Source organism: Hoplias malabaricus, chromosome 1, assembly GCF_029633855.1.
Source record: "Hoplias malabaricus isolate fHopMal1 chromosome 1, fHopMal1.hap1, whole genome shotgun sequence".
Classification (NCBI taxonomy): Eukaryota; Metazoa; Chordata; class Actinopteri; order Characiformes; family Erythrinidae; genus Hoplias; species Hoplias malabaricus.
In genome coordinates, this window is record NC_089800.1 from 89,092,473 (window position 1) to 89,116,972 (window position 24,500).

General features: G+C 46.6%; 1 protein-coding gene across 3 annotated transcripts; it reads left to right on the forward strand.

Annotated features, from left to right (window-relative positions):
* The first annotated feature begins 4,615 nt into the window (after positions 1-4,615).
* Positions 4,616-24,469, forward strand: ccdc175 (coiled-coil domain containing 175). 3 transcript variants are annotated; one of them, XR_010803793.1, is made up of 20 exons: positions 4,616-5,002; positions 6,701-6,786; positions 9,192-9,303; positions 9,618-9,753; positions 10,405-10,633; positions 11,434-11,556; positions 12,308-12,417; positions 13,699-13,780; positions 15,237-15,373; positions 17,948-18,058; positions 18,446-18,517; positions 18,612-18,747; positions 18,828-18,956; positions 19,888-20,026; positions 20,218-20,297; positions 20,666-20,818; positions 22,236-22,338; positions 22,507-22,595; positions 22,759-22,802; positions 23,338-23,410. XR_010803793.1 is itself a non-coding variant. In XM_066675957.1 (19 exons), exons 1-19 carry the CDS (start codon positions 4,936-4,938, stop codon positions 23,506-23,508), a joined length of 2,220 nt encoding a protein of 739 aa, XP_066532054.1. In that variant the 5' UTR covers positions 4,620-4,935; the 3' UTR covers positions 23,509-24,469. The 3 variants fall into 3 exon arrangements, 2 of the variants coding, with proteins under 2 accessions (XP_066532054.1, XP_066532055.1); XM_066675957.1 differs by lacking the exon at positions 22,507-22,595 and having other exon boundaries at positions 4,620-5,002; positions 23,338-24,469; XM_066675958.1 differs by lacking the exons at positions 4,616-5,002; positions 22,507-22,595 and adding an exon at positions 5,909-6,046 and having other exon boundaries at positions 23,338-24,467.
* The last annotated feature ends 31 nt before the right edge of the window (positions 24,470-24,500 follow it).

Here is a 24,500-nt window from a genome sequence, read left to right on the forward strand (position 1 = left end):
CCCAAGGCCCTAGAGACGTGAGATGGTTAAACTACCAGCAGCAGGGATCGAACTTCTAGGCAACAATTGGCCTCCGGGTGACTGTCTCTGAGGATTGTGGTGTGTTCTCTCTGTGTCTGTGTGGGTTTCCTCCGGGTGACTGTCTGTGAGAAGTGTGGTGTGTTCTCTCTGTGTCTGCGTGGGTTTCCTCCAGGTGACTGTCTTTGAGAAGTGTGGTGTGTTCTCTCTGTGTCTACGTGGGTTTCCTCCGGGTGACTGTCTGTGAGGAGTGTGGTGTGTTCTCTCTGTGTCTGCGTGGGTTTCCTCCGGGTGACTGTCTGTGAGGAATGTGGTGTGTTCTCTCCGTGTCTGCGTGGGTTTCCTCCGGGTGACTGTCTGTGAGGAATGTGGTGTGTTCTCTCTGTGTCTGCGTGGGTTTCCTCCGGGTGACTGTCTGTGAGGAATGTGGTGTGTTCTCTCTGTGTCTGCGTGGGTTTCCTCCGGGTGCTCCGGTTTCCTCCCACAGTCCAAAAACACACGTTGGTAGGTGGATTGGTGACTCAAAAGTGTCCGTAGGTGTGAGTGTGTGAGTGAATGTGTGAGTGTGTGTGTTGCTCTATGAAGGACTGGCGCCCCCTCCAGGGTGTATTCCCGCCTTACACCCAATGATTCCAGGTAGGCTCTGGACCAACCGCGACCCAGAACTGGATAACGGTTACAGATAATGATAATGATAGTTTTATTAAATATTTTTACCAACAGAAACCTTGGTTAAAAACTGTGAGAAATAACACACCGTTAAAGCAGCGTCTGCTGGGGTCAATTCTAACGCACAGAACCGACCGGCTCTTTCTTCAACATCCTCTCTTTTCTTTTCCATTTGCTCAGACATCAGTGATCCTCACAAAGTCTCGCAACTGAGGTTCCTGAGAGGATGAGGCTGCAAAGAGTAGACAAATGCGAGAGACTGATAGTGCTCTCTCTCTCTCTCTCTCTGTGCTGTGTCCAATTAAAGCCCCTCGCTTGACCTGCTCCCGTCCACACTGCTCTTACTCTGCTGCAAACATTCGACCATCATTCAGCAACAAATCAATTCAAACAAAGTTGCTGTAGTCAATCAGCCAAAACTCGTTTAGTGTCTGAACTTTGCTTCTTTGCTGTTGCACTGGAGCTACGAGGCTAATGTCGCTAACAAGTAATGAAAAATTGCACACGCCAATTAGCATCAAATTTAAATCATTGTGCTTAATGCTGCAGCCTTCCCTGAAGAGTAGAGGCTGTTACTGCAGCCAAAACACGGACAAACAAGAGTAATGTGGGCTGAGCAGGTGCCAAGTGTTTTAGTAACACAGTGTGTGTGCGTGGACTTTCTGTTCTCTGCCCCTAATGACGTAGCATGTTCTTTTAAAGGCTTTAAAAGTGTCATATTCCCCCTCGTCTCCACAGTGGAACACAGTTCTGTTTCTTAATGAAACGTCTGTGACCTGCTTCGGTCCAAACCCCACGAGCCCCACAGCAGTGTTCTCCCCCTGTGTAAACAGCCCCTGTTCAGAACGCCCACTTTCAGCACCTGTTCCTTTAAATGATAATGAGCCGCTCGCTGTTCACCCCGACCCCGAGCGCACAGCAGTGAGGAGCGAGGAGCAGAAGCTCTGGTTTTTAGCCGTTTTCACTCTGTTCTCTTTCTTCTCCGTTTTTACTCAGTGCTCTTATTTCTCCGCGCTCGTTGTGTCTGTTTTGCTGAGTTTAACCTCGTCTTTGCACTCTCACATAAACACGGGTCCAGTGCTGTGATTGGATAGACTCAGACGAGGGGGCGGGGCAGAATCAGAGTGGCTCGTTTTATCCGGTGTTTTCTCACTTGTTTCTCAGTGTGTGCATTAGTGGACTCCAGAGCCCCAAATGTACACATGCGATATACAAGGGATTTTAATATGTCTCTTTTAGGAGCTTTATTTTTTCTGCAATTACAAAGGAAGGTCACACATTTGCATAAGAACCAAGAGTCTATTACAGCATCTACCTGAACAGAACCAGACTCGTCTTCTCAGAGCTTCAGATGGAGAGAAGCTGTCTGTTTATTTCCAGATCTGATTCTGACCCAGGGTTAAAAATTGGAAATGCACTGTTAGTGGGGCGGCGTTCCAAGACGATTCACTGAGACGGAAAGCGCACGTATTTTGAGGAGGGAAACATACAAGATATTTCCTCCGAGCTGCGGTGAGGAAATCAATATAACACTGCAGCTCGGAGCCGGTCTAATTGCTTCTCAAGTGTGTGCTGCATTGTTCTGAGTGAGAAAACCAGTGCAGCGAGAGTGCCCTCACATGGCTGTGCTTATATTTGCAGAGACTCTATATGAATATGAGGCCTGTGAGCTTATATAAACATTGCAGTATCATACGGCAGAAGATGAAATGTCCTCTAAAGCAGGGAGGGACACACTCTGGACCGGTTCAGCACAGAGCTTGTGTTACATATTCCTCAGGAATCACCTCAGAGGAAGTGAAGATTTACTCAGATGATATTCACCGTCTAATCTTTGGAGCAATGACAAATGAAGAACTTTATGTTTATGTTGTTTCTCAAAACAAATGTAAACAAACTGTATCAATCTTAGGGCGGCGCAGCAGGTAGTGTCTCTGTCACAGCTCCAGGGGCCTGGAGGTTGTGGGTTCGATTCCTGCTCTGGGTGACTGTCTGTGTGGAGTGTGGTGTGTTCTCCCTGTGTCTGCGTGGGTTTCCTCCGGGTGACTGTCTGTGAGGAGTGTGGTGTGTTCTCCCTGTGTCTGCGTGGGTTTCCTCCGGGTGACTGTCTGTGTGGAGTGTGGTGTGTTCTCCCTGTGTCTGCGTGGGTTTCCTCCGGGTGACTGTCTGTGAGGAGTGTGGTGTGTTCTCCACAGGAAACCCACGCAGACACAGAGAGAACACACCACACTCCTCACAGACAGTCACCCAGAGGAAACCCACGCAGACACAGAGAGAACACACCACACTCCTCACAGACAGTCACCAGGAGGAAACCCACGCAGACACAAGGAGAACACACCACACTCCTCACAGACAGTCACCCAGAGGAAACCCACGCAGACACAGAGAGAACACACCACACTCCTCACAGACAGTCACCCGGAGGAAACCCATGCAGACACAGGGAGAACACACCACACTCCTCACAGACAGTCACCCGGAGGAAACCCACGCAGACACAGAGAGAACACACCACAATCCTCACAGACAGTCACCCGGAGGATGACACAGACACAGGGAGAACACACCACACTCCTCACAGACAGTCACCCGGAGGAAACCCACGCAGACACAGAGAGAACACACCACAATCCTCACAGACAGTCACCCGGAGGATGACACAGACACAGGGAGAACACACCACACTCCTCACAGACAGTCACCCGGAGCAGGACTCAAACACACCACTTCCAGGACCCTGAAGGTGTGACAGAGAAACTCCCTGCTGCTCCACTGTGACACCACATGTAATTCAAATATTTATAAATAATTTTTATTTTTTTAAATATAACTATATTTATATTTTATACTTTTTATTTGCTCTTTCTGAAACAATAAAAAAATATTTAAAATATCCGATTAGGTATCGGCATCTGCCTGGGTTTTTGCACATCACTCTAAACTGGGGCACAGACTGGGAGTCTAATGGCTGTCTAAGACTTTAGATTAATCTCATAATTCAAACAGTGTTTATGAAAACATTCTGGCTTTATTTTCTGAATTATTCTGATTTTAATCCGAATGCCTTGGCCCTAAAACTCTGCCGTAGTCTTCATGCGCTGCTTCCCTGAGAGCAAGGAGATGGAGGACCTCCGATGGTGACTGAGGGCAAAGATGGAGGTCCACTGCTGTTTTGCTAAGCGTTTTCTGGGCGGACCCCCGGTGATTAAACAAAATTTTTGACAAAATGCTACATTTTAGCACTTATCCATTCACAGTCCAATTTAGTAATGTTTCATTAATTAGATTCTTCTGTTATTCTTTATAAATTAGATTAGTAAATAATTTTAATCCAGTGCAGTGTTAACATTTTCAGAATTGAATCATTTTATATCAGGCTTTTACTCATTATTATACCTCACTTAGTTGTTGTTGGTAATATTTATATTAGCTTGTTTTCCACAATAAAAGTCTGTGAACGTTAAATCAGTTGGAGGAGATTAATAATGAGTTAGATTAATAATGGGTTAGATCCTGTACAGGACAGTAATCTGAGAGGTCCAGCAGTGGTCTACAGTCAGTGTTTTTACACCCGTGGACCGGTATACGCTCACTGTCTGGGTTTGATTTTTAGCTTATTTTGTAGCGTGTTAATAATACACAATAAAAGTCCTACACCAATGCCAAGATTTGTCTGGATAAATAAAATAATTCTATAATTCTGTTCTTCTATAATAATGCGTCACTATTAATTGAGGCACGCCATCGACCTGTGAGGTGTGTATCTTCAATATTAAATGTCAGCCTTAAATTATTTTGAAGGGACGTCATCAGCAGGGCACCGCACGAAGGGCTCCTTTAATGAAATAAAATGAAGTTGGACCTTGTTGTTGTGTGGCATTGTTTAGTTTTTTTAAACCACTTCAGGGCATTAGAGGAGTCTTATCTTGGAAATAAGTTCCACAGTTCCTCCAGCTGAACAGAGGGGAGTATTTAGTCAGGGGCTTTGTATCCGGCTCACTGCGGAATACCCGGGTATCTGTGAGTTATCAGGATGAAATAATCCAGAACTTATCCCGCTTTGTGTCCGTGTTGTGAGCCGTGTCCACACCGCGTGGGGGCTCCGATCTGAGTCTGTTGCCATGGCAGCGCGTGTGTAAACACGCAGCGCGAGGCTCAGAGACAACGCGCTGAACCCGAACAGGAGCAGAGCGTTTATTTAAAGGCGTGTTTGTTTGTTTGTACTGTTTTGTTTGCTTGTTTGTTATGGCTGCGTGTTTAGTGCCGGATTTCCCCGCGGTTAACGTCGCCCTGGAGCATCTAGGAGAGTTGGGTAAGACAAAAACTACAGAATCAACTACAACTACAGTCAGTTTCAGCTTCATATTCAGTGTAATGTTAGTGAACGTAAATAAACACGAACTCTCCAGCGTTTTCGCCTCTGACGTCCCACCTCAGAGCGCTCTGGGTTTAACGTCTCCACTCAGAATCTACTTATCACAGTAAATAGATGTATAATGTTGACTTGTGGCCAAAAGACAGCGGAATAACAGTCTTAGATCCACGCAGTGAGTGAACTGTGGTCGGTGGAGCTTCTCAGAGCGTCCTGTGCACCGCTCTATTCTTCTCTTTCTGGATCATTCTGGTGTGAAATAAAAAGCTGAGGAAGCTCCAGAGTCAGTGCTGCGACCAGGTCACACAGCAGCACTGCAACTAAACCCTTTATAAACGTTTATGATCAAAATCAATCAGAGGAAACAGTAGATGACATTACCTTCCTCACTAATACACTTTAATTTTTCATTTTCTATAATCAGTCTTTCCCCTAACTCCAGCCGTCCCCTGTTTCCGGCCACTGCCATATATGGTGTAATTCCGCTCTCTCTCTCGCTTCGCCAATCGCATTGGGTAAAACAACAATAAAACATAAGATCAAGCCTTAGTAGAGCATTTAAACATCAGTCTTGCACAAAAATCACACATCTAAACAATATTTAAGTGTCTCTAACAGTCTTGTAACTCTTTGTGTGTAAAACTGCGTGTAGAACACAACACATTTCCATTTCGCGACGGATATTTCCCTCAGTGTAAAAGTTAGCTTAACGGTTAGCCTCCTTTTCTCTGAGGGGAAAATCTCCCGCCATTTTAATCCTTACATGTAGAGTACGGATACCAACACAGGACAAACGTAATCTCATTGTGAACCTCTCAAAACCACTGAATGTGGTAGTAACGGTGTCGTTTGACTGTCACAAGCAGGGGAGGTGGCCGAAGTTAAACAAAAGCGTTTTTATCTAAAAGCATATTTTCTTTCAAAGTCAAGCAAGTCTTGGACATTAATCTACACACATATTACTCCTGAAAAATGTTGATTTGAGTGAGTATAGTACTTCTATTTATTTACAGTTAGCTAAAATTTCTAATATTGTATTTACAAGTGGCCGGAACTAGGGGTTCCATCTTCTACAGCTGCTTTATCTGAATGGGCCTAAGAAGAGGGGTCAAGCGCTCCACTGTCCACTTCTGTGAGACACTCCTCCCTCGTTGGTCCACCTTGTAGATGTAGAGTCAGAGACAGTAGCTCATCTGTCGCTGCACAGTGTGTGTCGCTCGTCCTCTAGTCCTTCATCAGTGACACAGGACGCTGTCGGCTGGATGTTTTTGGTCGGTGGACCGTTCTCGGTCCAGACACTGAGGGGTTTAAAAACTCCAGCAGCACTGCTGTGTCTGATCCACTCTACACCAGCACAACACACACTAACACACCACCACCACGTCAGTGTCACTGCAGCACTGAGAATGATCCACCACCACATCACACCTGCTCTGTGGGGGTCCTGAGCGTTAAATATATTTGTAACTCTAGAACTACAAAGAGCTGAGAGAATGGGCAGAGAATATAGAAACTAGGAGGTAGTTTTAATGTTATGGCTGATTGATGTGTGTGATTTAGTACAATACTGCGATGCTGTAAACTGTGATACTGTACTGCGCTGTATTAAGGTCTAACTGACGGCTCGTTTTTTTGCAGAAAAGCAGCTGCGTGAGGAAGGAGTGTCGTTCAGTCGAGAAGCCACTGATCACCTGAGAGAAATCGCAGAGTCTATTAGAGAACTGGTAAATCAGCACTTTCCTCCGCTCTGATCCACAGCTTCGGCTCAGTGAGACGATCATTAGCACACAGCCGAGAAACGAGCTCCCTGACCCCTGTGAAGGCCGACTGTGATGTTAACATGTCTTGTGTGTCTCACTGGAACAAACACAAGCTCATTTCTAGTTGTTGCGTGGTGAACAGACAGTCAGTGCCCAAACATACACCAGGGGTAAGTCTCCTTGTGCTATTTTAGGTGTGCAAGGTGTTTTGACGTCTCATTAACATAACGCAACATGAATGTTGTTCAAGTGTGTCCCCAGCGAGCACTTACAGGTGTAGTTCACGACTGTAATCACAAAACACCTTTTATAAGCATCAGATGTGTCCTCTCCATGAGTCGGTTTGTGCTGGAAACTGCTCTAATGTGTTTCCAGTGTTTGTAAATTAGAGTAATATAAATATATATATATATATATATATATATATATATATATATATATATATATATATATATATATATATATATATATATATATATATATATATATATATAGGCTCTGTTGGGTATGCTAGGCTCTCTCTCTCTCTGCTCATGGGTGAGAAAAGGCATTTGTCGTTTTTTTTTTTTGTTTGTTTTTTTTTTAGACAACTGAGAGAACACCAAACATTCAAAAGCACCAACCGAGAGGAGGATGTTGCCCTATTCCTGCTCCATAGGGGGGTAACACTGACATATTTTTGCTGGTTCGGATCACTTAAGGTGGAAATATCTCCAAACTCGCGGGACGGCTAACTGCATTAGCGACAGTGCTACAAAACTAAACACCTCAAGTTACACATGACTTTCTGTGGGAATTCAAACAGTGAATAAACACTTACAGACCATTTCAGACTTCGTGTCATTTTTCCCCTCAGACACGCCATTCCACCTTAAAAGACGCAGAGATCCTGAACGTAAACAATGCAGAGAGAACTGCATTTCCCCACAGTCGTAGATGTCCTTTAATGTGTCGTTCTCAGACGTGCAGACGTCCTGTGACTGTAGGAATCCTGCAGAAAAAAACATGCAGATGGTATTGGACGCAAATTTGACAACGCATAGAAATGACTCTGAGGCTGATGGATCTGAAAATATTGAATATTTAATAACAGTATTGTTCCATATTACACTCATACAGTTAAGAGTTTGTGAGACGAGTGTGACCCAGTTCTGTTGTCAATCTCCTGATGCCTTGAAAACAGCACTTCAGAGGGAGCATTAGAGAGGAATTGGGACAGGGCCTGGTCTGGAGTGGAGAGGTCTGGTCTATATTTCAAAGGAGGATGAAGTGAAATGTGAAACTCATTCATTCATTCATTCATTCATTGTCTGTAACCCTTATCCAGTTCAGGGCAACGGTGGGTCTGAAACCTACCCGGAATCACTGGGCGCAAGACAGGAACACACCCTGGAGGGGGCGCCAGTCCTTCACAGGGTGACACACACTCACACACTCATACCTACGGACACTTTTGAGTCTCCATTCCACCTACCAACGTGTGTTTTTGGAGCGTGGGAGGAAACCGGAGCATTTTTAAAACATTTATAATTGAAAAGAAAACATGGCTAATGTAACTTTAAATCACAAATCACAGCATTGAGTCGCCGCTGAATGGCCTTAGTCCTTCTCATAACCACCATGAACCTTCCTCACTTAGGGGAAAACAAATGAAGAAGTTCTTATTTCACTCAGTAGGTCGCTCTAATTCACCAAACTTATCGTAAATGGTAACTCTGGGTAAGTGTTTTTAGAATTAGCAGCGGCTAACTAATCATTATGTTGGAGAACATAGAGAAGTTTGAGCGAAAAGGAAACAATGTGTAAAACCTTCCCTCAAGATGATCTTTCAGCTTCAGTTTCCTTACTTTAAAGACACTGTGGAAGAATCAGTGACAAATCCCGGGGTTATTCCACAGAGCAGTAGAGCAGGAAAAGACCTGAGGGTCAATCTTACTGGACTGTCTTCATCTCTTGGCTTTACTTATGTGGTCATAAATCCTGCATTTTGGACTTCACCCAGAGTCACATTTTCTTAGTAATAGGTTCATATTTCCATTATGCGGCACGGTGGAGCAGCAGGTAGTGTCTCTGTCACAGCTTCAGGGTCCTAGAGGTTGTGGGTTCGAGTCCCGCTCCGGGTGACTGTCTGTGAGGAGTGGGGTGTGTTCTCCCTGTGTCTGCGTGGGTTTCCTCCGGGTGACTGTCTGTGAGGAGTGTGGTGTGTTCTCACTGTGGCTGCGTGGGTTTCCTCCGGGTGACTGTCTGTGAGGAGTGTGGTGTGTTCTCTCTGTGTCTGCGTGGGTTTCCGTATGTACCAACGATGGACCAATAGTTTATGAAGTTATAAAAAGTGTTGTCTTTCCTAATTTCTCTTTAATATTCTTTAGGAGGCGTCCAGAAAAGCAGCTCATGAGGAACTGGAGGTGGAAACAATAGAGACAAGTAAACTGCGCCATCAGCTCCTGAGCTGCAGAGATCAGATTATGAGTGAAATATTAGGTGAGATCAAATAAAACCTCCTCTATCCGGCTTTTAACAAACCCCCAAAATCCATCATTGTTCATCAAACATTCAGAAATTTTTGTGAGAGAAAATGAGTGAAACCAAGAGGTGCTTTTAATTAGAATTGAAAAGAGCAGTGTATTCTATATATCTCTGAAAATGACATTTGTACTTTTATCCGTGAGTGTGAGTGTGAGTGTGTGTGTGTGTGTGTGTGTGTGTGTGTGTGCACCAGGATGTCCTATCTTTTTTGAATGTCTACTAAATCATTTCAAACCAAATGAAACCCACTTTATTCTGTCGGTGTGTAGCCGGAGTGTCGGCCGCTCGAGCCGTGAGCTCAGCTCAGCTAAACCAGCTCCAGACGGAGATGAAACGTGTCACAGAGGAAATAGAGTTCATGGAGAAGAGGAAGGAGCTCCTGGAGGAGGAAAACGCCACCCTCCTGTAAGTGCTGTTCAGCAGGAAAGGCCAAGGAGACGGCGAGACATCATCAGCCTGCGCTGTTAGATCTCCCTTTACTTTACCTCAGCTCTGAAGTCCAGGGAAGAGAAAAGTTTGTGTGGTATAACTTTCAGGAAACTTCCGAGGGCTGGACTTGCTGAGAGCAGACTTTTTAAAGGAGGAGGAGACAGGTCACTGGTTTAATGATGAAAAGTGAGCGTGTGAGCACATGCTATAAAGCGGACAAATATTTCTATAAATAAAACCCTCTGGTCGTAAAGATTCATTTAAAAGGCAATAAGAACTTTTTAGTGAATGAAGTTAAATTATTTTGAGTGAAACAATCCCAGGTGGGTTTTGAGCTCCTCACCTCGGGAGAGTGTGAGTGAGTGTGTGAGTGAGTGTGTGAGTGAGTGTGTGTGTGAGTGAGTGTGAGTGAGAGTGTGAGTGTGAGTGTGTGAGAGTGAGAGTGAGTGTGTGTGTGTGAAATTGTCCTCAGGTTGGAGTCTGTGAGTGACTGGGTGTGTGAAGTTGTTCCCAGTGTAAAAACAACCTAGCAACTACCCGAAATACCATCGTGTTTAAAACAAAGCTGTACAATCACTTATTTTACAGAAAATGCACTTCTCTGACCTGTGAGGAATGTGTTTCCAGGCCGGAGCGAGAGCTGAAGAAGTGCAGACACTCGGATGTAGTTGAGCAGCTGAACGAACAGCTCTTGGAAAAAGCCAAGAAACAGATCGCTCTGAACGAACTGAAAGTCGACATCAGAAGCAAGAAGGAGAAGATCGAGCAGCTGGAGGCGGCCAGAAAACATCTGGCAGAAAACCTGACTCAGGAGAAGAGGAGCTGTGCTGAGATGAAGGAAATGCTCCAGAAAGAGGTACGTTAGAGGTGGCGTTGCACGTTAAAACCTGCATCTTGCGCTTTTCTAGTCTGCATGCTAGGGACAGGTGGTAATCACATTGTTCATCACATTGTTCATACTGTCTAAAATGTTAATGCGGTATACGGTATTACTGTGTGGTTGGGGGGGATGCACTTCCAGGCTGCGTGAGCCTCTTGAGTGAAGGGTTTTCGGCGCTGTGCAGCTCAGCACAGCCCAACAGTGCACACAGACACGTGCTGACGATACAAACCTGTTTCTGAGAAAGAGCAAATTTCAGCGACACTGTGCTGAAAGAACAGAAAAGTTGTAAAATACACGAAATAAGGCAATTCTACACTGTTTAGAAGCACAGCTGGCGCTAACAGGCATTTGTGGTTTAACACACGACGCCAGGTGATTTCCCCGCGACCTGAGGCTCAGATGAGCACAGAGTCGAATGAAGGTTCTTCTTAGTATTTCGTCTGTTTTCAGCTTCATTCCTCTCTCTTTTAACCCAGACTCGGGTTTTTATCCCACACCCGTTTGTGACATCAGCAGTCAGTGAGCTCCCACAGCGCCCCCTCCCTGTGGCTCTCTTAAATGCACATAAACAAACTTTTTGCCTTGTACTTAAAGACGTAGTACAGACATCAGACACACCACACACACGGCTTAAAAACCACTCTCATTTTTAAATACTGCACAACCCTACGGCATGAGTTCATTCTGTGACCAGTGTTTTCTTTACAGTAGTGTTTTCTATAAGTTACTGAGTTTTAAAATGTGAAATCTGCTGTATTTGTGTTGGTTTATAGCTCACTGAAACCAAAAGCACCATCCAGGAGCAGAAGAAGACGAATGCAGAGTGCCGCAGAGATCTGGACGCTGTGTCTGCGGAGCTGATGGACAGAGAGGAGAGAATTAAAGACCATTCAAAAGTGAGTGTACAGGAATATGGAATAATTTCTGCACCAGGTTCTAGAAAGTAAATAACACTGTGTATTCAAAGAGAACGGACGCATACGGGAACTAAAGGAACACCTCTGGTTCTAGATCATTCTCCACCTGCTAGAAATGTTTGATTGTGTTTTCCGCTCAGTTCCTTAGTTCTTTTTTTTTTAAGCTGTTAGTCATTTTATTTCCACTCATTATTCTTCACTTAATGACATGGGATTTACACTGACACCTAGTGGCCTGGATGTGTGACTGAGTGAATATGAGTAGGGGAGTGATGGATTGAGTTTATGAACGAGTGAATAATGGATGAGCGAGTGCCTGAGTTAGAGAGAGATTGAGTGAATGAGTGTGTGTGTGTGTGTGTGTGTGTGTATGAGTGAGTGAGTGTGAGAGTGATGGAGTGAGCCAGTTCCATTAGGTGCTTCATATCTACAGAAAGACTGATTGCTCCTTTAATGTTCCCTGAATGACGCTCCCAATAATAAAAACCAATGAAAGAACATTGAGAGGAGATCAGCCATAATCTTTATATTAATGTCACAGTAACTGAAGCAGCCTGTTCAACTCTGAACGTTAAAGGGGGGGGGGGGAGAGAATGGTCGTGGCGACTGTTTCAGGTTTATTAAACCACACTGAAGTTATTAGTGGACCGCAGGGGAAAAAGGAATGAAAGAGAAGAGCAATGGTAGATGTGTGTGGTACGTGCTGTTAAGGTGATCCTGTGTGTTTTAGCACATCTCTCAGCTGGAGAGGAGCATCTCCAGACTCCAGTCTTCACACCAGAAACACGCCCAGCAGCTGGAGGAGCAGATCAGGAACTCAGAGGAGAACCACAGAATGAAGTAGGCCATGGTTTTCTTCAAAGCCTCAGATTTTTCCCTGTGGTTCTTTACGACAGAGTGTACAACTCAGAGCCTCATTATTTAATGTTCACCTTCGCTTTATCAGCTGTGGTCAGTCAGCGTTGTGATTACACCAGCATTAAACTCTCTTGCTAGTGTCTCTATTAGAAATAAAGAGAAATTTGTAATGTGAGGAGAGTGGTGTGTTCTCCCTGTGTCTGCGTGGGTTTCCTCCAGGTGACTACAGCCTTCCTGGAATCATTAGGCGCAAGGCAGGAACACACCCTGGAGGGGGCACCAGTGCAACACACACACACACATTCACTCACACACACACATCTATGGACACTTTTGAGACTCCAATCGTCCTACCAACGTGGTTTTGGATGGGAGGAAACCGGAGCTCCCGGAGGAAACCCACACAGACACAGGGAAAACACACCACACTCCTCACAGACAGTCACCCAGAGGAACCCCACGCAGACACAGGGAGAACACACCACACTCCTCACAGACAGTCACCCGGAGGAAACCCACGCAGACACAGGGAGAACACACCACACTCCTCACAGACAGTCACCCAGAGGAAACCCACGCAGACACAGAGAGAACACACCACACTCCTCACAGACAGTCACCCGGAGGAAACCCACGCAGACACAGGGAGAACACACCACACTCCTCACAGACAGTCACCCGGAGGAAACCCTCACAGACACAGGGAGAACACACCACACTCCTCACAGACAGTCACCCGAAGAAAACCCACGCAGACACAGAGAGAACACACTACACTCCTCACAGACAGTCACCCGGAGGAAACCCACGCAGACACAGAGAGAACACACCACACTCCTCACAGACAGTCACCCGGAGGAAACCCACGCAGACACAGAGAGAACACACCACACTCCTCACAGACAGTCACCCGGAGCGGGACTCGAACCCACAAACTCCGTCTGAAATGTCTTACATTCTGTGTCCATACATTCTGCAGATTAGCAATTAATATTCTGCCATTTTTGGAACAAAATTTCCAATTTTGTCACCAATTTTGAAAATGGCAGATGCATTTACACAATATACAAACAATGATAAAGCATTGTATTTATTCATGATAAAAGCAACAATAGAAATAATTCTATAAGTCACTTATTCACAGTTAAAAATTGCACCACTTTTTATCTCCCATATTAACACACATTTAGAAACTACTCCACAAGGGGGTGCTATGGTGCTTTACACCGCTGACACTGATCTGTTTGTTGCTGTCATTAACAGAGAGCTGAAAGAGAGAGAGCTGAGAGACGTGGGAGAGGACTTTCATCAGGAAGTTCTCACTCTTCAGCGAAAGATAACAGAGGTGAGGGCCCTTCTGTTCTGTCCTCATTTAATAAACTATTTGCTTCACTTTATAAAACTCCTTTTTTAGGAGAGATCAAAACAATAAATCCTGGTTCTCAGATATGAGATTTAAGGTCTGCGCTTCCCGCCTGAGGCCAGTCCAGCTGAGCTGTGGTCAGAGGGAGCTTTGAAAAGCTCGGCCATCAAAGCCGTGTTGTTGAGAGATGACCTTTCCAAGAGTGAGAGCTCAGATCTGCTATCGCACACACACACACACAGACACACACACACTAGAGGCCATCAGCTCAGATTGGACCAGATTATTAAAGGCTAAGAGAGACCAAGAGCCCCATCAGTCATCCTTTAGCACTCTCTCCAACAGATCGCCACAGCCACAGTGTCACCGTGCTTTTAATACGAATCGTGATCAGAAATAAACAGGAAACAGTGTGTTCACAGTTCACACACACACCAAACATGATCATTATGGGATGTCATCGGTCATCTGATTATTCTAAATGTCATGTAGGCGTTTCTTACCTTGGATTAAAGCGGTTATCTGGATTAAATACATTTATCACGTCTAAATATTTACACTGAACCCTCACATCTACCTTGTGTCATTGTGCATTCTCTCAGCTCTTTGTAGTTCTACAGTTACAGATGTTTTTACGCTCAGGACCCCTACAGAGCAGGTGTGATGTGGTGGTGGATCATTCTCAGCGCTGCAGTGACACTGACGTGGTGGTGGTGTGTTAGTGTGTGTTGTGCTGGTGTAGAGTGGATCAGACACAGCAGTGCTGCTGGAGTTTTTAAACCCTGTGTCCACTCTCTGTCCACTCTGTGAGACACTCCTCCCTCGTTGGTCCACCTTGTAGATGTAGAGTCAGAGACAGTAGCTCATCTGTCGCTGCACAGTGTGTGTCGCTCGTCCTCTAGTCCTTCATCAGTGACACAGGACGCTGTCGGCTGGATGTTTTTGGTCGGTGGACTGTTCTCGGTCCAGACACTGAGGGGTTTAAAAACTCCAGCAGCACTGCTGTGTCTGATCCACTCTACACCAGCACAACACACACTAACACACCACCACCACGTCAGTGTCACTGCAGCGCTGAGAATGATCCACCACCACATCACACCTGCTCTGTGGGGGTCCTGAGCGCTGAAGAACAGGGGGAGAGGGGGGTAGGAATGTATACAGAGAAACAGCTGGACTATAGTCTGTGATTGTAGAAATACAGAGTGCTACTGTGTGGTCAGTGGAGAGTGAATGGAGAAACAAGGTGGTGTTCCTAACCCAGGGCTCGCTCAGTGTACTCATTTCTTTTGTTTTTCTTTGTCTGGGTTAAAAGCAGAGACAAATCGAAGTGACAGCTGTGAGAATATCCAAGGGAGACCCTTGAAAACCTGAAAGAGAGCAATGACAAACTGAGCGAGAGCAGTGAAAATTACACCTTATTTTCATGTGTTTTAAGGTGGACAAGCAGCTGGATGAAGGACAGAAACTGAACCGTAATCTTCTGGAGTCCCTCGCCGAGTCGTCGTCCATTTTCAGCGTCCAGAGGAAAAAAGAGGACGAGGCTTTAGCAGACCACCACAGTCTCAAGAGACAGTAAACACCTACATCCACTTACTCCTCTGAGAGAAACATCTCTGTAACGGTCTGACCTCCTGATAAACCTCACCACTTAAAGAGGATTTGGAAAAACATCAGATTTAAAAGTTAAAAAGGAAACAAAATTTATTATTTAGCATTTTAAGAATATGATTTACAACTCACATTTTAAAAAAAACTAAGTGTCTTAAAGGATGGCATGAAGGAGCAGCAGGAAGTGTCTCTGTCACAGCTCCAGGGGCCTAGAGGTTGTGGATTCGAGGAGTGTGGTGTGTTCTCCCTGTGTCTGCGTGGGTTTCCTCCGGGTGCCTGTCTGTGAGGAGTGTGGTGTGTTCTCCCTGTGTCTGTGTGGGTTTTCTCCGGGTGACTGTCTGAGGAGTGTGGTGTGTTCTCCCTGTGTCTGTGTGGGTTTCCTCCGAGTGACTGTCTGTGAGGAGTGTGGTGTGTTCTCCCTGTGTCTGTGTGGGTTTCCTCCGGGTGACTGTCTGAGGAGTGTGGTGTGTTCTCCCTGTGTCTGTGTGGGTTTCCTCCGAGTGACTGTCTGTGAGGAGTGTGGTGTGTTCTCTCTGTGTCAGCGTGGGTTTCCTCCGGGTGCCTGTCTGTGAGGAGTGTGGTGTGTTCTCCCTGTGTCTGCGTGGGTTTCCTCCGGGTGCCTGTCTGTGAGGAGTGTGGTGTGTTCTCCCTGTGTCTGTGTGGGTTTCCTCCGGGTGACTGTCTGTGAGGAGTGTGGTGTGTTCTCCCTGTGTCTGCGTGGGTTTCCTCCGGGTGACTGTCTGTGAGGAGTGTGGTGTGTTCTCTCTGTGTCTGCGTGGGTTTCCTCCGGGTGACTGTCTGTGAGGAGTGTGGTGTGTTCTCCCTGTGTCTGTGTGGGTTTCCTCCGGGTGACTGTCTGTGAGGAGTGTGGTGTGTTCTCCCTGTGTCTGCATGGGTTTCCTCCGGGTGACTGTCTGTGAGGAGTGTGGTGTGTTCTCTCTGTGTCTGTGTGGGTTTCCTCCGGGTGACTGTCTGTGAGGAGCGTGGTGTGTTCTCCCTGTGTCTGTGTGGGTTTCCTCCGGGTGACTGTCTGAGGAGTGTGGTGTGTTCTCCCTGTGTCTGTGTGGGTTTCCTCCGAGTGACTGTCTGTGAGGAGTGTGGTGTGTTCTCCCTGTGTCTGTGTGGGTTTCCTCTGGGTGACTGTCTGAGGAGTGTGGTGTGTTCTCCCTGTGTCTGTGTGGGTTTCCTCCGAGTGACTGTCTGTGAGGAGTGTGGTGTGTTCTCCCTGTGTCTGCGTGGGTTTCCTCCGGGTGACTGTCTGTGAGGAGTGTGGTGTGTTCTCCCTGTGTCTGTGTGGGTTTACTCCGGGTGACTGTCTGAGGAGTGTGGTGTGTTCTCCCTGTGTCTGTGTGGGTTTCCTCCGAGTGACTGTCTGTGAGGAGTGTGGTGTGTTCTCTCTGTGTCAGCGTGGGTTTCCTCCGAGTGACTGTCTGTGAGGAGTGTGGTGTGTTCTCCCTGTGTCTGCGTGGGTTTCCTCCGAGTGACTGTCTGTGAGGAGTGTGGCGTGTTCTCCCTGTGTCTGCGTGGGTTTCCTCCGGGTGACTGTCTGTGAGGAGTGTGGTGTGTTCTCCCTGTGTCTGCGTGGGTTTCCTCCGGGTGACTGTCTGTGAGGAGTGTGGTGTGTTCTCCCTGTGTCTGCGTGGGTTTCCTCCGAGTGACTGTCTGTGAGGAGTGTGGCGTGTTCTCCCTGTGTCTGCGTGGGTTTCCTCCGGGTGACTGTCTGTGTGTCGCCCTGTGAAGGACTGGCGCCCCCTCCAGGGTGTGTTCCTGCCTTGCACCCAATGATTCCAGGTAGGCTCTGGACCCACCGCCGCCCTGAAGTGGATAAGGGTTACAGACAATGAATGAATGAATTTGTTTTAACTGTTAATGGTTTAATCGTAGAAATGTGTTTTAATGAAGGAATATGTACTTTGTATGAACGGTTAAACCATTAATTTTTTTACTGAGAGGTAAATCAAGCTAATAATTTTACTCCTAGTTTTGTCTAGTGTCTTTTCCTCTGTTCCTCTTAAAGCCACTGCCCCTCCTCCTCTCCTCTCTCTGGGAGTGAATGTGCTCTGAAGCTGCGTAGAGGGAAGGCCTCAGGCTTTTGTCTTTTGTCTTTTGAGAAATTATTACTCCAGCCGTTTTCTTCTGTTAGATTTTTAATGGGCGGGGCTAAGTTTAGCATACGTGATGTCAGGTCTGCCACAGAGCCAATCAGAGCTAGAGATACGTTTATGATCCTGATCCTGTGCAGAAACGAGAGCACCCTCTGCCTGAAAGAAACCTGTAAACAGCAGGGTTTTTCACTGAGGTTCTGTCCACCAGTTTTACTACACTTCTCATGCCACATGGTTTATGCTGCTTTCGTAAACCCACTGTAAATCATTCTGCGATTTGACCCTCCCTCGCAGCTCAGAGCAGCAGCGGAGAGGTGTTTCTGGAGCAGCTCAACACTCCTGAACTGCTTTACTCTATGGCCAAACACGAGAAGACAGTGACTTTAATGCACCCTTTATGTAAAGAGAGCACCTTCCATGTCTCTGCCCTCAGACTGGAGAAGTCCAAGCAGAGACTGGAGGAGAGAGTGGCCTCCATCGCCACATACAAGCAGGAGGTGAAGAAGATGGAGGAGGAGATGAAACGAATTCATGAAACCAACAAGTGAGACTCAAGTCCTTTCTCTTTTATTTCTTTCTCTTTTCCTCTCTCTCTCTCTCTCTCTCACATTCTAACTCTGTCACTCACATCTTAATCAAACGTCTGTGACCTGCTTTGGTGAAAACACCACAAGAGTCAAACCCCACAGCAGGGTCTTTGCACTCTCACGTGAACAGACTCTAATGAGGGGGCGGGGCAACTCTAAAGTCTCCGGAGCGGCATCAGAAAGGCTCTGACTCAGGCAGCCCACTGAAAGCTGACTGGGTGGGTCTTGTTTCACTGTGTGTGGGTTAGTGGGCTCCAGATCCACTCTTTAACGTACACATACACTGAACAAAGGGTTTTTATTTGTCGTGATATGTCCCTGTTTACTTCTTTCATTCCTCGCAGAGTCAGTGCGGCGCTGTTTGAGAAGAACGTGGCGGAGCTGCGAGGTCGACTCGCCAAAGAGAAACAGAGCAGGTTTTAGCCGCTACACCAACCTTCACTAATATATCACACCCATCAGATCCTGAGATCAGTGTGAACACTGGCTGTGTTAATGTTCTCTGCTCAGAGCAGCGCTGGAGGTCGAGAGAGATGAACTCTGTCAGTCTCTGGAGGTTCTTAAAGAACAGCACGAACATGACGTGAAGGAGCTGAGCTCAGGAATCGCTTTAATGAAGCAGAAACACGGCGACCTACAAGAAGAGGTCACTGCCGATCTGCCGCAGGAAAATACACTCTCACTGATAGTCAATTAAAATCTTAACGAGGTTTTATACGTTTGCAGGAGAAGCAGCTTCAGGAGCACGTGGGTATGGACTCTTTAATCAGACAACTGACAGACACTGTGTCCAGAGCTGAGGAGGAGCGCAGACGAATAGAGGATGATTACAGAGCGGAAATACAGCAGCTCAAAGTAAGATAACTGTCATATACTGTTACAGCTGATATACACACCGGCCACTTTATCAGAAACACCCCCCCTCTACTTGTGCTCACTGGCCACTTTATCAGAAACACCCCCCCTCTACTGACACTCACTGGCCACTTTATCAGAAACACCCCCCCTCTACTGACTCTCACTGGCCACTTTATCAGAAACACCCCCCCTCTACTGACACTCACTGGCCACTTTATCAGAAACACCCCCCCTCTACTGACACTCACTGGCCACTTTATCAGAAACACCCACCCTCTACTGACTCTCACTGGCCGCTTTATCAGAAACACCCCCCTTCTACTGACGCTCACTGGCCACTTTATCAGAAACACCCCCCTCTACTGACACTCACTGGCCACTTTATCAGAAACACCCCCCTTCTACTGACGCTCACTGGCCACTTTATCAGAAACACCCCCCTCTACTGACACTCACTGGCCACTTTATCAGAAACACCGTCCTTCTACTGACACTCACTGGCCACTTTATCAGAAACACCGTCCTTCTACTGACACTCACTGGCCACTTTATCAGAAACACCCCCCTTCTACTGACACTCACTGGCCACTTTATCAGAAACACCCCCCCTCTACTGACACTCACTGGCCACTTTATCAGAAACACCCCCCTCTACTGACTCTCACTGGCCACTTTATCAGAAACACCCCCCCTCTACTGACACTCACTGGCCACTTTATCAGAAACACCCCCCTTCTACTGACACTCACTGGCCACTTTATCAGAAACACCTTTTCTTATGAACTATAAATGATGTAGAAACATGCTGTGAATCTAACAATGAGCCACTGTCTGTAACTGTACTCCAGCAGGAGAAGTGTTTCTGATAAAGTGGCCAGATGTGTTTAAGGTTAATTTATTGTGTTTTACTGTGTCTTTTTCCCAAAAGACAGAGACTGAATTAATCACCAGAGCTCAACAAGATCAAGAGGAAACTCTTAAAGTCCAGGAGTCTGTGCTGAAGGAGGCGGAGGCTCAGCTGGACGCGGACATTTCTAGAAATCAGACGCTCAAAAAACACACCTCAGGTTCAGACACCATCTTCACATCTTTAAAAGGATCACACCTCTTTAAAGCAGCAACCAGTGTCTCTCCAGTGATTACAAAAAAGCTGTTATACTGACATCTAGTGACCTGGAGGTGTGAGAAACACGGTACTGAACCCATTTTTAAACATGGCCACCCCCAAACTGATATTTCATTTCATTGTTGTTATCAGAGATGAAGAACAGAAAGAACAGCCTTGAGCTCTTTATCCAGGAGCTGAGGAAGCAGACAGCAGCACTGCTTCAGTCGAAGGTGAGCCATTGTACATTCCTTATTCATTTAAAACACTGTATTCATTTCTTATTCATTTTCAGGCAACATCCGTAAACATTAAAATAGAGTGAAGCAGCAACAGTGCTCCGAAATATATTGATATTTTCACATTAACTGGCATTAAAACCTTCTCCTGCTCAAGCCAAAAAAGGGCACCCATCTTCAAAAGGATTCATTCATTCATTCATTCATTCCTTACTCACACACACCGCTCCACCTTAAAAGATTCTGAGATTCTTAACGTGAAAAAAAAAACAAGGAGAACAACAGTTCCCCAGAATTGTAGACGTTCTATATGGAGTGTATTTTGTGTGTGTGTGTGTGTGTGTGTGTGTGTGTGTTTGTAGGAGGATATAAAGAGAGAGCTGCAGGCTTTAAGAGCTGAGAGGATGGAGATGCTTGTGAATCAGGCAGCTGAGATCAGCTCCACAGAGAAGCACATCTACGAGAGCGGACTGATGCTGGAGCAGGTCGACATGGAAAACAGCCGACTCCACCTGGCAAGTCATTTACATTTATTTATCACCGCAGACGCCCAGGAGCGGCACGGTGGCGCTCCCACACAGCTCCAGGGTCCTGGGATTTTGGGTTCAATTAGGTCACTGTCTGTGAGGAGTGTGGTGTGTTCTCTCTGTGTCTGTGTGGGTTTCCTCCGGGTGACTGTCTGTGAGGAGTGTGGTGTTTTCTCCCTGTGTCTGCATGGGTTTCCTCCGGGTGACTGTCTGTGAGGAGTGTGGTGTGTTCTCCCTGTGTCTGCGTGGGTTCCCTCCGGGTGACTGTCTGTGAGGAGTGTGGTGTGTTCTCTCTGTGTCTGTGTGGGTTTCCTCCGGGTGACTGTCAGTGAGGAGTGTGGTGTGTTCTCCCTGTGTCTGTGTGGGTTTCCTCCGGGTGACTGTCTGAGAGGAGTGTGGTGTGTTCTCTCTGTGTCTGCGTGGGTTTCCTCCGGGTGACTGTCTGTGAGGAGTGTGGTGTGTTCTCTCTGTGTCTGCGTGGGTTTCCTCCGGGTGACTGTCTGTGAGGAGTGTGGTGTGTTCTCTGTGTCTGTGTGGGTTTCCTCCGGGTGACTGTCTGTGAGGAGTGTGGTGTGTTCTCTCTGTGTCTGTGTGGGTTTCCTCCGGGTGACTGTCTGTGAGGAGTGTGGTGTGTTCTCTCTGTGTCTGCGTGGGTTTCCTCCGGGTGACTGTCTGTGAGGAGTGTGGTGTGTTCTCTCTGTGTCTGCGTGGGTTTCCTCCGGGTGCTCCGGTTTCCTCACAGTATCTAAAGTGAGTGTGTGAGTGACTGTGTGAGTGTCTGGTGCTCTGTCCAGTGTGTGTTCCTGGCTTCTGACCCACCCAACCCTGATCAGGATGAAGCGCTTACTGAAGATGAATGAATGACAGCATGAAATGTAAGAGTCTCCTGACTTGGTCAATGTTAAAGTGTCAGCGTGTCTCCCCTGGTCTCACAAACTGCTCGAACATGTACTTCCTCCAAGGCAAGCCCACCACTTCTTTTGGAACTGAACACCTTAACGTGTTGGAGGAGAATGCAGACTGTCCAGGTCTGTCACATCAGCCAACAGACTCCTGCACTAGCTAACACCATGAGCAGAGAGATTGGTGAAGAATGGTTTGTCCTACCCACCTATGTGCTCTCTCTGGACTCCCAGCCTTAGACAGCCTTGAGAAACACATGCTCCTACAGACACTGGGAGAACACATTGAAATTGAATTTGCTGCAAACCAATAATTATCTATGAACCTATTAGTTGTTTAGGATTTCCTTACATGAGCGGGAATGGTGTCGGATAAAATATAATCCCTACATTCAAATAAGACTAGTTTATCTAATGAGAAACGTAATAAAAACTAAAGATTCCTCTCATTTAGACCCAGATCCGTGGCCTGAAGCATCACTGCTGTCTGTTTGTGTTTGTAGAGGATTGAGCAGATGAAGGAGGACCTCTTTAATGCAGAGACAGAGAAGGAGACGCACTCTGAGCAGATGATGTGGATGAAGGAAGCAGTGCAGTCTCTCTGCGGTGAGTTTATCGTTCCCTCTCCAACGAAATGTGGATCTACAGACTTTCAGAGCCGTGGAGGACCTTCATTTCTGTTTAACTTTCTGAAATTATTAAGTAGTAGTTTGAAATAATTCTGTGCTTTTGAAAAGCAGCTAACTTTTGCCTTGGTGTGTCCCTGGTGTGAAGCACTGAACACCCCTCTCTTAGAGAAGAGGCCTTACACTTGAGTGAGAAAGTGAGACATAGCGCCCTCTTGTGGAGCAGCTCCTAACGTGGTTGAGTAAAAGCGAGTGAATCAGTGCAGAGAGTGTGAGTGTAGTGCGTGAAGGAGTATGTGCATGTGTGTGTGTGTGTGTTCTTCCCTTGCATCCTGGATGATGCAATTACAGAACATGTAAATGAATGAATGAATAATAACCTCATATTTCTCTCCTGCAGTGGGTCTAACAGAGGCCTGGGTCACAGACAGACTGGCTACTGAGGTAAGGACTCATATCATCTCCCACAGTGCACTAAACGGGTCTGAACAACCATTAAAGGAACAATACGTAATATATTTGCCTAAAAGTTACAGCTTCAAAATCCTAGTGATGATTCACTGAGCTGTAACAGGGAGAATAGAGCCTCTGTTGTCACTGTTCCAGAATCAGCACTGGGGAAACTCTACTGTGTACCTTTTGGAGGAGGGTAGGATACCCACCCCTACCCACTGATTTCATTACAGTGCTGTAAATATGAATTACACTGGGGGGAGTGTAAAAAAGCACACTTTAATTTACACCAGCACAACACACACTAACACACCACCACCACGTCAGTGTCACTGCAGCGCTGAGAATGATCCACCACCACATCACACCTGCTCTGTGGGGGTCCTGAGCGCTGAGGAACAGGGGGAAATTAGGAAAATAAAGTATACAGAGAAACAGATGGAATATAGTCTGGTTGATCAGTGTTTACTGTACGATTTGCACTAACTCGAATACAACAGTGATGTAATCTCTCTTCTCGGCGCAGGAATCTGCAAACAGAGACCAGACTGTTATCGAAGAGCTGCACCGTCTCATCCTGAAGTTCCAGAGAAGAGGACACCACATCGGAGACATCAGCAGCAGACTGGAGACGGAGCTGGACGCCATTAGCTCTATGTTACAGAGCACCACACACCGACAAAACATCCACTCCTAAACTAACACAGTGCCCAGAGCAGTGGACATCCCTAGCCAGGGCGCCTGGGGAGCAGTTGGGGGCACTTCAGTCATGACCTGCCGGCTCTGGGGATCAAACCGGCAACACACCACCCCAGCTACTGTGCTTTTAAGGTTGATATGCAAATGAGCGATGTTGTGATTGGCAGCAATGTAGTGTGCCACATCCAAAAAGCAGGGTGCGCTGATATATTAAAGCATTGTTTTCCTACAGTCTCCACTATAATTAGTACATACACACCCAGTCTCACACACACACACACATATACCCCTATGGTCACTGGGTTTCCTCCGGGTGACTGTCTCTGAGGAGTGTGGTGTGTTCTCTCTGTGTCTGTGTGGGTTTCCTCCGGGTGACTGTCTGTGAGGAGTGTGGTGTGTTCTCTCTGTGTCTGCGTGGGTTTCCTCCGGGTGACTGTCTGTGAGGAGTGTGGTGTGTTCTCCCTGTGTCTGCGTGTTTCCTCCGGGTGACTGTCTGTGAGGAGTGTGGTGTGTTCTCCCTGTGTCTGCGTGGGTTTCCTCCAGGTGACTGCAGCGATGGGTCCAGTCTACCTGGAATCATTCCTCCCACAGTCCAAAAACATGGAGGGTAGGAATTGGCTTCTGTCTAACTGTCCTGGTGTGAGTGAAAGAATGTCTGTGTGTGTGCCCAGATATGGATGGTGTCTCTGTCCTGGGTGAAACCCTAGTGCCCGATACAGTCCTCCAGGTGGACGGTCGTTCCTGGTCGAGGGTACGCTGTGTGCGTTTGGCTGCCACTTCTCACCAGTGTGTGTGTGGATTGAGTGTTCTGAACGTTCTGAGCAGTGTGTGGATTGTAAAGCGTCCTCTGGTGTCTAGAAAGGCGCTGTATAAGTGTAACGATAGATAGATGTGTTTCACACTGTTGGAGGAAACCAAGGTTAAACCCCGACACTGATCTGAAATAAAGAGAAGATCCTGGAGCTGTGGCGCACTGACACTTTCTTCTGT

Excerpts from the sequence above, each read along its gene's own strand:
- ccdc175 (XM_066675957.1), top strand. The coding sequence starts at position 4,936 with ATGGCTGCGTGTTTAGTGCCGGATTTCCCCGCGGTTAACGTCGCCCTG. Across the intron at positions 18,518-18,611 it reads GCCAAAGAGAAACAGAGCAG|AGCAGCGCTGGAGGTCGAGA; the intron begins GTTTTAGCCGCT and ends TTCTCTGCTCAG. Across the intron at positions 18,957-19,887 it reads CGGAAATACAGCAGCTCAAA|ACAGAGACTGAATTAATCAC; the intron begins GTAAGATAACTG and ends TTTTCCCAAAAG.